We start from the raw sequence: 14,108 nt of genomic DNA, 5'->3' as shown, positions 1-14,108 counted from the left end.
ACAATGGCACCCGCGTGCGTGCGCCCGCTCCGTGCACCCGTGGCAGCTAACGGACGCCCTTAACATCGTAAGTGTCCACGTACTTGTACAAGTACAAATAAAATTTGAGTTTTGAACGAAATATAAGAAAGTTCCAAATTCAAAAGCGCAAAAATCGATTTGGGTCCTCCGAGGCTAAGGGGTTGCAATGGGGGTATAAATTAAGTACGGGTGCAATAAGAGGTTTCTAAATGCAGCGAGGATGAAAATAACCGCCGTACTTCTATGTGGATGAAGTCACGGGAAGACGCTTGTAGATAGTAAAACTGCTCAGCCAACATTTTAGTTACCTTTTTCCACAGCAGAAATAAATAACCTAGTCGTATTTTTTCCTTTGCTACCCCTTTCCGTTGCCTCTGATTAAAATTCAGCAAAGAAGCGGTCCTGGAACAAGCGATTTTGATTTTATTATAAACAGATTAAAAAAGAAAAGCAAGAGAGTCCAGTGGAATTAATTTAGTATTTCGTTTCATTCTTTAAATTGTAACAAATCCCAAGGCGAATTTTGCCAATGAATGATTTCACTTTGATTAACGTCTGGGCTCTAAATGTTTTGATGAATTGATTGCTTTTTATCTGAAAGAAATGTTTTATTGCGAATTATTTATATAGTCCGATTAATTGTTTCACTAAAAAAATACTGAGAAACACATCCTAACTTGACTTAAATCGACCGGGATATAAACCGTGATTTTATTTTATAAACCTTTTATATATTTATGATGAAAAAAGGATACATTTTGAATAAAATTAAATTATGAGTACTTATAAAATAAAACTACTAAAACTAAACCTACCTAGAAAAAATAAAGATACCTAAAACAGACCCTGGCCTCTTGGCAGGGTTCCCATCACGCAGGCAGCATTCCCGCGCTGTATCGCGACGGCAAGCCTTTGCGCGAGTGAACTGCCTGCGCGAGGGTCTCCCGTTGCCTCCCTCAATCGCTTTCCAAGCTCCCTGTGGAGCCCACGCGCACCTTTGCCCCACGGACCAAGTATCTCGACACCAAAAGCTACGAATTCGTAGTTGGTGCCGAGACAGCTATATTTATATTGTTTTTGAGCTCCCGATATTTCGGCGCAGTTACATGCATCTTGTCCTAACTTCGGGTCTAACGCTCAACTTTCATTATTTTACCTTTTTTATCATTAACTTGGGGACCAGTGATTCAGATGTTGGCATCTGCGAGTATCTTCGGACCAGTGTGTGGATACCTATTGTTAGGCCTAACACACATACCCACGATACGACGTCATATCCACGATACCAGGTTTCGCACCCGTACAGTTCCATGCCTGTTTAAGCTGGCTGAATGTGGCTGGCTGTGTGTGCTTGGGATTTGTTTACCCGAATTTCAATTTCGGCTTCCGTTCCTTATAAAGCTAATTGAAAGCTATTTTTAAACAACAAAAATGGTTTGCGTCGCATAATCTGAAACTCTACGCTCTCCAAAACATATCGTGTTTAGTAACTAAATATACTTTATGATGATAAATAAAATAAAAAAACAACGCAGTAAAATAAATAAATTATCCCTTAAAGGGATAAGTTCGCCTTTGTACTGCTTATCCTGTGCCACATTTATATTTTGTATTTTTTACAGTAAAGAGTTTATACATACATACATAAAATAGATGAACAGACTTTGATAAAACATGTTTAACCACTCAAACTTAAAACAACAGTCTTTTTGCGACGGGAGTTAAAAACCGTAAAATTACAAAATGTAGGCTACACAGGCTTACTCGTGCCATATTAAATTTAAGCTATCGTCTAAATACAGTAAAAACCCCGGGCCGTTAAAAGTTCAAATTTACGATTATAAGTGTAAACGTTGACCTACAATAAATATCCATCTTTTTTCCTTCGTACAAAAAAATATCAATAAAACACCTAAAACACGTCTTTTGTTTTAAGTCAGTCATAAAAAGTTATGAAAACTCGCACTTCGCGTTGTGCGTGCACTTACGCGAAATGTAGACTGGTACATTTACCATCGTTCATACTGTTAAGTAAAATTTTTATATATTTTTATGGGAGCCCCCCTTAAATATTTATTTGATTCTGTTTTTAGTATTTGTTGTTATAGCGGCAACAGAAATACATCATCTGTGAAAATTTCAACTGTCTAGCTATCAAGGTTTATGAAATACAGCCTGGTGACGGACGGACGGACGGACAGCGAAGTCTCAGTAATAGGGTCCCGTTTGACCCTTTGGGTACGAAACCCTAAAAAAGAGTACATGCAAAGTATACGTACAGCGATTTATAAAACCTCTCAGTCAAGGCCTCCTCGATTTTTCTCCATGTAGCCCCATTGTTTGCCGTGGTTATCCAGTGTTTGCCTATTTTTTTTATCTAGCCTATCCATCTTTCTACAGATTCCCTTGGTACATTACCTCAGTGGACTTTTGGCTCAGTAATATTGGTGATAAAATTCATTTATTGACAATAACAATATACATAATGGATATATACAGATGATTACTATAACTAGCTTATATCTAAAATAGGCCCTTGAGGCATTGTACCAAGGATGCTGGCGGCATTTCCTCGTTGGTATTGGTGATTAATTATAAAATGCATTCATCAGATACGTGGCTATCATCAGCCCACTCCGCCCACGATTGGGCAAGCGGGCAACGCTGGGCATTGCTGCTGCCATCTGGGCGGGCAGTTCTCTAATTAGCAGTCCCAACCTCGTGTACTTCACCACGGATACGGTTGACCTACCGGATGGGACTAGAAGGTAAACTTATTGCGACTTTATTACCTGGTAAATAGAGTTAATTTCATCTAAACAGACAGCACTCTCATCAGCAGTTCCAATCTCGTGTACTTTCCCACCGACTCGGTTAATCGGTCGGACGGCACTAGAAGGTAGGCCAATTACGATTTTAAAATCTGCAACGTAGAGTTTATTATAGTGGATCTCGCTGGGCATCGCTGCTGCCATCTTGGCAGGCAGTTTTTTATTCAGCAGTCCCAACCTGGTGTAGTTCACTACCGACACGGTTGATTGATTTACCGGATGAGACTAGAAGGTAAACAAATTGTGACTTTATTACCTGATACATAGAGTTTACGCTGAGCTTGGCAGCAGCTACATAGGCAGTTCTCTTACCAGTAGCCCAAACCACGTGAACTTCAGAACCTACAAGGATCCTCGTGCCGGTAAAGTATTTCTACAGACAGCAAAGCTAATTTTAGATACAAATATGCTTGCAAGGGTGCTAAGCTAATAGTGTACAGTGTACATAGAGTTATTTAGAACAGATCGGCTTGCAGCATTCTCTTCAGCCGCATGATAGTCCTCCACATCGATTTCGATGACGGCGACCTCAGCAATCAAGGGTTTTTCCTCTTATGAGCTCTTATGTGGCCGGCCAGGCCAAACTTGCTCTTAAACACCCTTTCACATTCACACCAGTAGAGTTGCCGGCCGTATTGAATGTAGGTACATACATCGAAGGGCTTAGGTCTTTCCTGGCGTAGTTGGCGTTTTACGTCTAATGTCGTGAGGCGGTTTTCCTCAAACGACTGGAGTATTCGAATAAATTTTGTATTATAGTACTTTTTTCATAGTTTAAACTATGAAACTAGAACCTCATTGACATGTTATACATTTTACAGACGCGTATGCTTCGCGAAATGGCCAGACTACAACATAGCTCCTGTTTCACTATATGACTACTAGTAAGTATATTTTACATAAATGGTCAATAAGTACGTAACGGCAAATACAGAGGGCCTTAAAAATCATACCACAACACAACAGCACGTACTTATCTCATACTGAAAGTTCATATAATTTCGAAAACTGTAGTAGATATGTAACATTTTCGTTTATAATTCCTTTTCATAACTCTTTCTGACAATGCGAACGAATTTAACAAACGAACCTTGGTACTCTAGCTACATAGCCTACATGGGAACACGTTCAACCTTATGAAAATGACGTAGGCACATCTGACTACACTATCACACCCTATCCCAACCCGCGTACTCCACGTCCCAAACTTAATAGCACTATAAATCAGAAAGGATACTAGACACATTTTTCGCTTAAAAGATACGAGTACACTCCTACAGTAAAAAAGTTACATGTAAATAAAATATATCACATTTTCTGAAGACTTTTCTAATAAGAGAGCATATTAAGAGACGTGTCCATTCATTATTGTTGATATTAAATTAATATCATATTTCATGTGGATGTAATATCATACCTCTTTTTGAACTTGCTCCACACGTATGAAAGTTGTCGTTTTTTTTTCACAGTTACAACGTAGCGTACATGATCCTGACGTACTTCGTGCCGATCATATCGATGATGTACACGTACGCGCGGGTCGGCATCGAGCTGTGGGGCTCCAAGTCCATCGGCGAGTGCACACAGGCGCAGCTGGAGAGCGTCAAGAGCAAACGACGGGTTTGTACCATGTTCGCAGTTACAACGTAGCGTACATGATCCTGGCGTATTACTTCGTGCCGATCATATCAATGATGTACACGTACGCGCGGGTTGGCATCGAGTTGTGGGGCTCCACGTCCATCGACGGGCGTAGCTGGAGAGCGTCAAGAACAAACGACGGGTTTGTACCATGTTCGCTGTTACAACGTAGCGTAAATGATTCTGGCGTACATCGTGCCGATCATATCAATGATGTATACTTACGCGCGGGTCGGTATCAAACTGTGGGGCTCCAAGTCCTTCGGCGAGTGCACACAGGCGCAGCTGGAGAGCGTCAAGAGCAAACGACGGGTTTGTACCAAGTTCCCAGTTACAACGTAGCGTACATGATCCTGGCCTATTTCGTGCCGATCATATCAATGATGTACAAGTACTCGCGGGTTGGCATCGAGCTGTGCGGCTCCAAGTCCATCGGCGAGTGCACACAGGCGCAGCTGGAGAGCGTCAAGAGCAAACGTCGGGTTTGTACCAAGTTCGCAGTTACAACATAGCGTACATGATCCTGGCGTACTGCGTTCGTAGCTGTGGGGTTCCAAGTCCATCGGCGAGTGCACACAGGCGCAGCTGGAGAGGGTGAAGTACAAACGACGGGTTGTTATCTAATTGTTGTAAAAGTTGCGTTCCTTTACGCGCGCGAGTCTATACTTGAAGTCGCGCAAGATGTATGGATGGAGTCACGCGCGAGAACTCAACTCATGCTAGCAGGTATGATCTTGACTTCGTACCAATCATATCCACGACGTACAGTCTCAGCACCCTAACTTAGCGCCGATCATAACTACGCTTAATTCGAGTTGCGCAGCTGATCAATCCAGCTGACAAGTTTCTAGAAGAAAAGTACGAGTAGTACCTACGAGTTGAGTTGAGTTGGTTGGTGGCAATTATCATATTTAAGCGATCAGCCAGCCCCTACTCGTGAGAAGCCAGTCCTATAATTTTGATGTCATTTTACAGACCTTGTAGATATGCTTTGAAGTTTTCTCAACTGTGAAGCGGATACTCCAACAGATGTCTGTTCAATTAGGGCTTTCAATTGGGAGTCGCATTCATATTTTACATCTTGATCTCTATTTAATATTCGACACAATACAATACTTACGTGAGTTAAACCATATAGTTAGTTTCATGTTTATTTGATCTTGGTCGATCTCGTTCGTATAATATTGGTGCGAGCTTGGTGCTGTTTAAGTGATGTCAAAAGATCTAAATAAAAATTATAATATAATGTTTGAATACAGCACTCCGTTTAGCCTAACATTTAGTAAAGGTGTAAATAATTACAACTTCTGCAGACAAACATGTTCCCGGCATTCGCTTTGACCCTATTTTATTTATATTGCAAGGAAAAAGAAACTAAAGGTAAAGAAGAAAAGGCCTTCAAAATTACATTACAAGGGCGTTTCATCTATTTAACATAAAAGCAATAACCGAGTACACGTCCAACTGTCCGTGTCTTAATGACCCAAAACCAAATAACGCTCGCATAAATTTTCGCAAGTGACTCAAGTGGGGAATAACGCACTTTGAAACATTTATTTCCCTTTCGTTGTCGTGACGTGCATTTTTAATTTCTAGGTTGTCGTTTTATCAAGACAAATATATAGGTATGTTTGGCAGTACATTGACTTAACATTTAACGTACTCGCCGCGAATTGCCGCTCGTTTAGTGGCACCCTAAGATGATTCTGCACCAACTTCCACAGAACAAAGTTAGAAATTTAATCACTATTTTCATGAAAATTCGACATGTATGATACGTGTATGTTTCTCATTTTATCTTGATTAATATGTGAATATTTATCATATGTAACAAAAAAAACTCAATAGTTTATGGTTTCTTGTGAAGAGGTATAATTCATCGGTAAGATGTTTTAATAGTTAATCCAGCTTATGCTTTTCCTTTTTGCATTCAATTTCAAATACATTCCCGCTGCGAAAGTTAGCCATGTGAAGACAAAATAAAACGGCCACAGATTGTTACCATGAAAGTTGCCATTATAAAGTCCGAGTACTGAATATCGTATCACATATGCTACATGTAACTGCGACCAAGCACCCGCCACTTTTTCGGGTAAACTAAGTTATTATCCTAACTAAAATTTACGACGTGTCTATTTAATTTGCGTCCTTTGCGTTTTAGGTCCGCTTTTGATGAAGGTAGTCGTTTTGTGTTAAATTTATAGCAAATTTTAATACTTTGATGTGATTTATTTTTCTTTAATTGTTTTAAGTCGGGTATTGGCTGGCAATATGGTATTTGACGAGGGTCGTTAGGTTCGTAAAAGGTTGCTATGATTATTTATCGACAGTGAAGTCTAGACGGAAAACAAAAGATGTTTTCACTTTTGAAGTTTTTTATAGCGTTCTGGACGTAGTCTTTCTTGTTCTTGTCTTGAAGCGACTAACGCGACAACGCGACTCGACTCAGCGTCGGGCATTGACCTTCAATATGATACCTTGAACCCTATTCGAACTTACGACATAAATTATATTTGATTGTTTTTGTGTCTGTTTTTAAGATGGTATATGGTTTGACGCGAGCAAGTTGCGGTGCGATGGTGCGAATGCTATCAAAATGCGATCCAAATAAGTTCGGTCGTACATCGACAAATGCAAAACAAAAAGGAAGAATATATCGGGGTGATAGATGCTACGAAAACTCACTTAATCGATAAGATAAGACATCGATAAGAGCACATGGTTCCCTATACAGCCCATAGGTGGCGCTGTAATCAAAGAGTAATAAAAGCTAGTGAATATAGCTATACTTCTTTTACTTTCCCAATATACTCGATACGAAGCACTCGCTTTTTGTCTCTGACTCCCTCAAGATCCTCCGACATCAGCCCATGTCGCTATACATTATTTAACTTTCAATTGGCATTTTCTATTCAACGATTGTCATCTTGACTAGGCCCCAGCTCCTTGTCTATTGCATCCATCTCCAACCTAACTTAATTACCTTCCAACGTGTTCGAATCTCTCCTCGACCTTCTCATAACCAAAACTTTCTCTTCTAGGTAGTAAAGATGATGATAGTAGTAGTGCTGATCTTTGCTGTGTGCTGGCTCCCGTTCCACGTGTACTTCGTGGTGACGGCATACTACCCGGAGCTGACCAACCAGGAGTATATCCAGGAGGTGTACCTCGGCATCTATTGGTTAGCGATGAGCAACTCCATGTTCAACCCTATGATATACTGCTGCATGAATTCAAAGTAAGTACGTCACAGGGTCTGCAAAAGGAGCAAAATATTTAAAAACAGACTAATTTTACTATAATGGTTCCAGTGTTTAAACAAAATATCTATGAATAAATTATCACTTTTTAGGTAGGTAGATAATTAAAGTGCCTAACGGATTTTGGTTTTAAGATGTATAAAGAATTCGTATTTCCAACTTGACAGCTGATGTACACCCAAATAATTAATAGAATCAGGCGTTACTTTGCGGAAATCCATGCTAATTAAAGCAAGAAATATTACTTTGCTAATCCGCGAGAAAATAACGTGTTAGTCAATCAGTGCTAACCCGTTATTCTTACTTGCGTATTTTTACATGCAATTAATGTACCCACCCTCCCACCGCAAAAATAAATACGCAAATAAATATAATAACCCACCACCAAAAGTACAAAACTCGACACGTGTTTCGCCTCTCTACGAGGCATCCTCAGGAGATGCTGGAGATGTTGACGGTCAGAAACCCGACAACTGAATAAATATATTATGTATTATATTTTGATAGTAAGTATAACGGGTTAGCACTGATTAACACGTTATTTTCTCGCGGATTAGCAAAGTAATATTTCTTGCTTTAATTTTTGATGTACTCGTACACCGAGCTGCAAAAGAAAAACTGTTATTGATGTCTGAATTTTGATAAAGGGGGTCACTGTACATGGCGCTGTACGGCTTCATAAATTATTTTTATTTATAATTTAAATATATTTTATTTAAAATATTTATAAGCGTTACTTAACGTTGACAATCCGACTACCACAAAAGTACGGCGCTTACAGCGCCACCTAGTTTACCAGTATGTGCGTTTTTAGCTGTGCTCATATTCGGAACAACGGAACGCAGGATATATTAATATTCAAATCGTCCACAGATTCCGTAGAGGTTTCAAGCAGTTCTTCCGTTGCTACCGCACGCTGGGCCCGGGCGGGCTGCGCAGGCACCGCGCCTTCGGCACGGACCGGCTCGAGCGCTCCGGTCACAGCCTCTCGCCTAGCAGGAAAAACGGTACAAGTACGTTTTTATCCCCTTCCCTGTCACCTGTCCCAGGCTATAGTTGGACCAAGCTCTACACCGAGTTTGGCGCTTGGCACACTGGATCCAATATTTGAGCGGAATACGCGAATAGCGACGTGCGAATCGGATCTAATATGCTAAGCGCCTTTGTCCTCATAAAGTTCATATTTATTCACATTTATGGTGACACTTTCAGACTGTTTCATTGCAAATTCTAGCTTGGTGCGACTATAGAACGAGTTGAATTATCTCGCTTATTGATTCAAGTGTATCGTAAACTTGCTCAGCGTTTTCCGGTTTGAAAATACAGTTATTCTCTAAAAACAGCAGTATATAATGATTGTCGCCTTTCAATGCTAACTGAACCAGATATAATCAGCTGTTTGTAGAGTATCGCCGTTTTATTGAACCCTAATAAAGCTGAGGAAGTTTACTGTACTACAAATATCAGACCTGATATGTACATTTCTGCATTGGGCAAAGAACTGGCAACTGTTCACTGCAGAGGACACTAAGGCCAGTTGTAGAAGCCCGGAGTTTTCCCCGAAAACTGGACCGTGTTACGGGACTACGTCCAGTTTGTATGTGGCTACCGCGACAACTACACCAAAGAAAACAAGACCTTGTCGCCGAACCCGGACCATTGTCCGGCGAAAACACCGGACGTTTACAACCGGCAGGGGAAACTTTCCTTTGACAGATTTTTTCTGTGTTACTTTGTTATTTTTTACCATTCGCCATTATGAAAACCAGGTAAAAACATATATAGTTTTTCTTTGTAACTAGAAATTCTGCCATCTAATCTGTCAATGGAATATTCTCAGCAGTCCACCATCTGTGCTGACCTTACACTAAAAATTGTAAATAAATTATGTACAGTTAAAAATTTGCTTTGAATGCATGTCTAGTTTAAACCTAACTGTAACATATTTCCAAAACTAACTTGACGGATTTTTCTTGGGCGATCCTAATAAGGGTGGATTTACACTTGTACATTTTTTTTACTTGCGTTACCAAAGGTGTCAGGATAAGATATAGTTTTCACGGAATAACATAATCAATACTTATAAGTGTAAGTCCAGCTTAATAAACGAAATTACGAACAGTATATTCTTGTTCGTAGGATGGCCTAGATTCTTCAAGGCACCACCAACAAAAACGACCAAATTCTCTACAAAACCGCCAGGGTCCCCTCATTTGCTGCATGCAAACAAAATACACAAGTAGGAGGTGTAATTTGGTAATTTATTGGTGTTATTGTATGGATCATAAATAAATACTACTGGCATATAGAAGTCTCACACTCTGAAACCTTTTGAAATATATGTTTACTACTGCTTAAAATAACGCTACGCATATGGAAAGTGATTCGCGCGGGAACAGCCATAGTACCGGTTTACATCACTTCGACATCCCACGAAACGTCAATGTAAAAAGACCGATTCCAGCCCTGTCCTACCCACGTTTACCCAAGCTACGAGTATTTAGAAATATATCACCGATAACATTACTTCTGGAATATACCTAATATAACATTATTATCCGCAGCAGAAGTTTTAAATGATTCATATTAATATATCTGAAATTAAATACATACTTGTTTCATTATAATGAAAATAAATCCCTACTATGGCAGTATGACTTAGTTCTTTAGCCTGTCCAATTGAACGAAGAGGAATAAAAGTGCATCATTTAGGGCGATTTGAGTAAGGTATTCTTCTCGTCACAGACAAGGTTTTAAGAAAGATTCAGACGATGGCAGTTAGAAGATTTGGAAAAATGTCTAAATCGAAGAACTCATAGCCGAACCGAATAGCCGAAACCAAAGCACATCGTCTCCGTTGGCTGGACCACCTCGAAATAATGGATGAACATCGTGCTGTAAAGAGGGCATATTTGGGTCAACTGACTGGACGCCGTCCTGTAGGTCATCCTAAGTATCGGTGGGCGGTTAGAGTGGAGGTAGATCTCCGTGAGCTCGGCGTCAGTGAAAACTGGTGTGAACCGCGCAGGACCGGGTAAAATGGCGTGCTCTTGTGTTGGACGCCAATACTCATTTTGGTTCATTGTACCAAACTAGTAAGTAAGTATTTAAAAAAAAGCTATGTATAGCAAATCAGTTTAGTGAATAAAACAAAAGCGGGAAATTTTAAATTTGTAAACGAAATTTAATCTCTCATACTTATCTCTTATACCTATGTAGGTACACCACTTGAATTTCGAACCTTTTTTCTACTGATAGTTTGGTACGCCAGGCTATAGTTATTATCAAACACGTATCAAACACACATCAAACCTATGTTGAAGAAAGCAGTATGCCAGTATTAGTTATTTTGAGAATTCAAAATTGTTCTAAAATTCCCTTTGTCTTGAATTGTTGGTAGTTCATCAGTAGGTAGGCGAATTCGACGTTGGTTGTGCTTGCTAATTCTCGCTTGAATTAACTGTCGCCTAAAGACATCTACATAATCATGCTGAAATCAGAATTTTGATTAATAACTCCAGCTCCTTAAAATGCCTAATCTGCATGCCAATCTTTTGGTGACGTCTATACTTCGTTTTTTTGCATTAGAAAATAAGTAAATAACCTTGACGTGTATTTGTATTGAGAATAACTGAAAAAAAAAAAGTTTATATCACTTATTGAAAAAAAAGAATGTAAATAATCGTATATGATTTATAATTGCTACATATTTGCTATGACTCATTTTTCAAGTGTTTTTTTTTTAATGAAAAGACATGTCTAGGTCGCTTTAATTATTTCTAATACAAAGAAAAACTATAGATTTACATATATCAGATCGTATGGAATTTTGAATTAAGTTCTAAAAATATCGTGATTGGCATTAATATCAGTGAATAATAAAATATTATGCTTACTCGTACCTTGATTGCTGCATACTTATTTATAGTTCTAAATCAATGCAATGATATTGCGAGATTGATAGATGTCCATCTTCAAAATATAGAGTTCTTTTTGGGACCGAGATATTTCAAATGATGTAGTATTTTTTACAGTCAAAGATGCCCCATGTTTTAGAATTTTTACATTTACTCTTATGCTTAAACTAACAGGTATATAATTTAATAATTTACAGTGTTCGACGAAAGAAAAGAAATATTTTTGCTATTTCTTAAACAATTTATTAAATTATTATCAGTATTTACAACACAATAATTTCCGATTTCTTTTTTTTTGATTATTCCATGCATTAACAACTGTGTTCTACCACAAAGTTTTTTCTTACTAGGACTATTTTGCTATTGTAACGAAGAACTAATTTAACAATAAATATAGGTACTCACTAACATGTTCTACTTCCAAACATTAACCATACGTATATTTTAATCATGTAATCAACTCATGTAATCTCGTCAGAACGAAAATAATTGTAGTCTGATTGTACCTGCTTTTGTAAAAAAAAAGTTACTTTTATAGCTTGATACCTATGACAACACGCCATTTGTTTGCTTCGTTCCATTCACAGAAGCTTACAAGAAATTACCTGCTATTAATATGATACAACGGTGACGACAAATTTAACATAACAAGCAGAAAATAAATTCATATTTGACGCCCAAACGTACGCCACGCGAAACGCAGAAATGAAATCACGAAAAGTCGAGATATCAATTATTTATAATAATATTAATGACATCAGATTTGATATTTGAGGAAACAGGTGTACTTGGCGCCCAAACGTGGGACTCGTCCGAAAATGAAGTCACGAAAAGTCTAAATAAGATTATTTTACTTTTATCATCAGTAGATTACCATGTAGGTACAGCATTAACATATTGGAAACGTGATATTTCACTTCGACATCTATTCCATTCCGTTCCATGCTTTTGTTTTTATTTTTATTTGCATAATATATGTTTATTGTAGACAAATTACGTTGCACACATGTCATAGCAGAATCATTTGCATGAGTATGTTTTTGTTCTTCTAAGTATATTAAATGTGTTTATGATAAATAATCACAATGTATTATAAAGAGCTATCAGATTTAAGTGCCCATTGGTGAAATTATATTTTTTCACCGCATAATTCCCTAATTTTTTCACAAATATGACTCAAATAAAGTACCAAAGGCCAATTGCTATACATTCATTAGCAACGGAGACGTTTTCCTTAATTACATTCTCTTCCCGCAGGTACGATCAGAATGTCGATGCACAGCACGTACAACAATACAATGGTGATGTCCACCTGACAAAGGCGCCGCGCGTCAGCCGCGCCCGGCGAGCGAGCGACGACTGAAGTCGAACGCACGTGGATATGACGCGCCCACCCCCCGCGACCTTACCTCACCCCGCAAGATCTCTACGCTTAAACTGATTGGTCGATCAAACGTAGTGACGGTTGGCTTTTAAAATGTAAATGAATGTGCAATGTAAAGTTTGTCATAACTCATAAGGCAGATTCCTGCTTTTTGCAGTTCTCAGTATGTGTCTGTTGTATTTTAAGTTCCTTTTGTCGCAAAAGAGCTATTGAATTTATTGCCAATTTATATAACTTAACGTTGTTTACTTACTAGATTCAAAATTATTACGGTTTGATACTAATATAACAATCAAAAAATAAGAAAATGTTTTAGATAATGGTACCTATATAAAATTATATAAATTACAACGGGTATTCTATTATCATTTTTAATACCTTGACTCAGTATCAAGAAGTATATTTAAATTATGCGATATATATATAATATAAAAAAATATCGAAAATATAAAAAATAAATATATATACATGTACATGTATCATAAAAATATTAATGTATTATTGCAGTGATAAGCCTAATTGAACATGATATCAGAATGAAACAAAGTATTGTGTTATATTTACTTATTATTTTACGAGTATGTACTTATAAATATAAATATTTTACGAATAGTAAATAAACAATCAATCTTACTTGAAAGCCCAAAAAAGTGAAGGATTCGAAGGTCTTATAGCATCCCGGTTATAGTGGGAAAGCATTTTAGAGTCAGACCAAGCTAACTCCGCATAGATTTTGATAGCACAGACTGTGCAAGTGTTATTTAATTTCTGCTTTACTTTTCAGACACTAGATAAAGATCGATTAATTTCTGATGTTTTCTTGTTTTACTGTTAAATAATCAACTATTAAAAATGCGTTGTAAATTTGTGCTTGTAACTGTCAAAGTGGGCATATATAGGTATTAAAACACATCCTTATTCCTATGATAACAGAGGTAACATACCTACCTATGCAGACTACTTCAAAATTCACATATACATTCACAAATAATTGATGATGGAGAAATGGTCAAATAATGTAGTCCGCTACATCATACATTATAATAACACTTGG

The 14,108-nt window shown here is 38.0% G+C and overlaps 1 protein-coding gene across 3 annotated transcripts in view; it reads left to right on the top strand.

Moving 5' to 3' along the window:
* The window catches only part of LOC133520757 (tachykinin-like peptides receptor 99D), a 249,977-nt gene extending 236,568 nt beyond the window's left edge, over positions 1–13,409 (top strand). Inside the window, exons 2-8 of one of the 3 annotated variants that reach the window (XM_061855393.1) lie at positions 2,634–2,789; positions 3,674–3,736; positions 4,322–4,472; positions 7,535–7,731; positions 8,627–8,760; positions 9,893–9,992; positions 12,928–13,409. In XM_061855393.1, coding sequence (XP_061711377.1) covers positions 2,634–2,789; positions 3,674–3,736; positions 4,322–4,472; positions 7,535–7,731; positions 8,627–8,760; positions 9,893–9,992; positions 12,928–13,033 — 907 coding nt within the window. In that variant the 3' untranslated portion in view covers positions 13,034–13,409. Of the gene's footprint in view, positions 1–2,633; positions 2,790–3,673; positions 3,737–4,321; positions 4,473–7,534; positions 7,732–8,626; positions 8,767–9,892; positions 9,993–12,927 lie in introns of all 3 variants that reach the window. The other 2 variants (XM_061855392.1, XM_061855394.1) reach the window with 2 other exon arrangements.
* The last annotated feature ends 699 nt before the right edge of the window (positions 13,410–14,108 follow it).

Source organism: Cydia pomonella, chromosome 8, assembly GCF_033807575.1.
Source record: "Cydia pomonella isolate Wapato2018A chromosome 8, ilCydPomo1, whole genome shotgun sequence".
NCBI classification, from domain to species: domain Eukaryota; kingdom Metazoa; phylum Arthropoda; class Insecta; order Lepidoptera; family Tortricidae; genus Cydia; species Cydia pomonella.
Note: the sequence above shows the minus strand (reverse complement) of the source record. Positions and strands in the feature narration are given on the sequence as shown.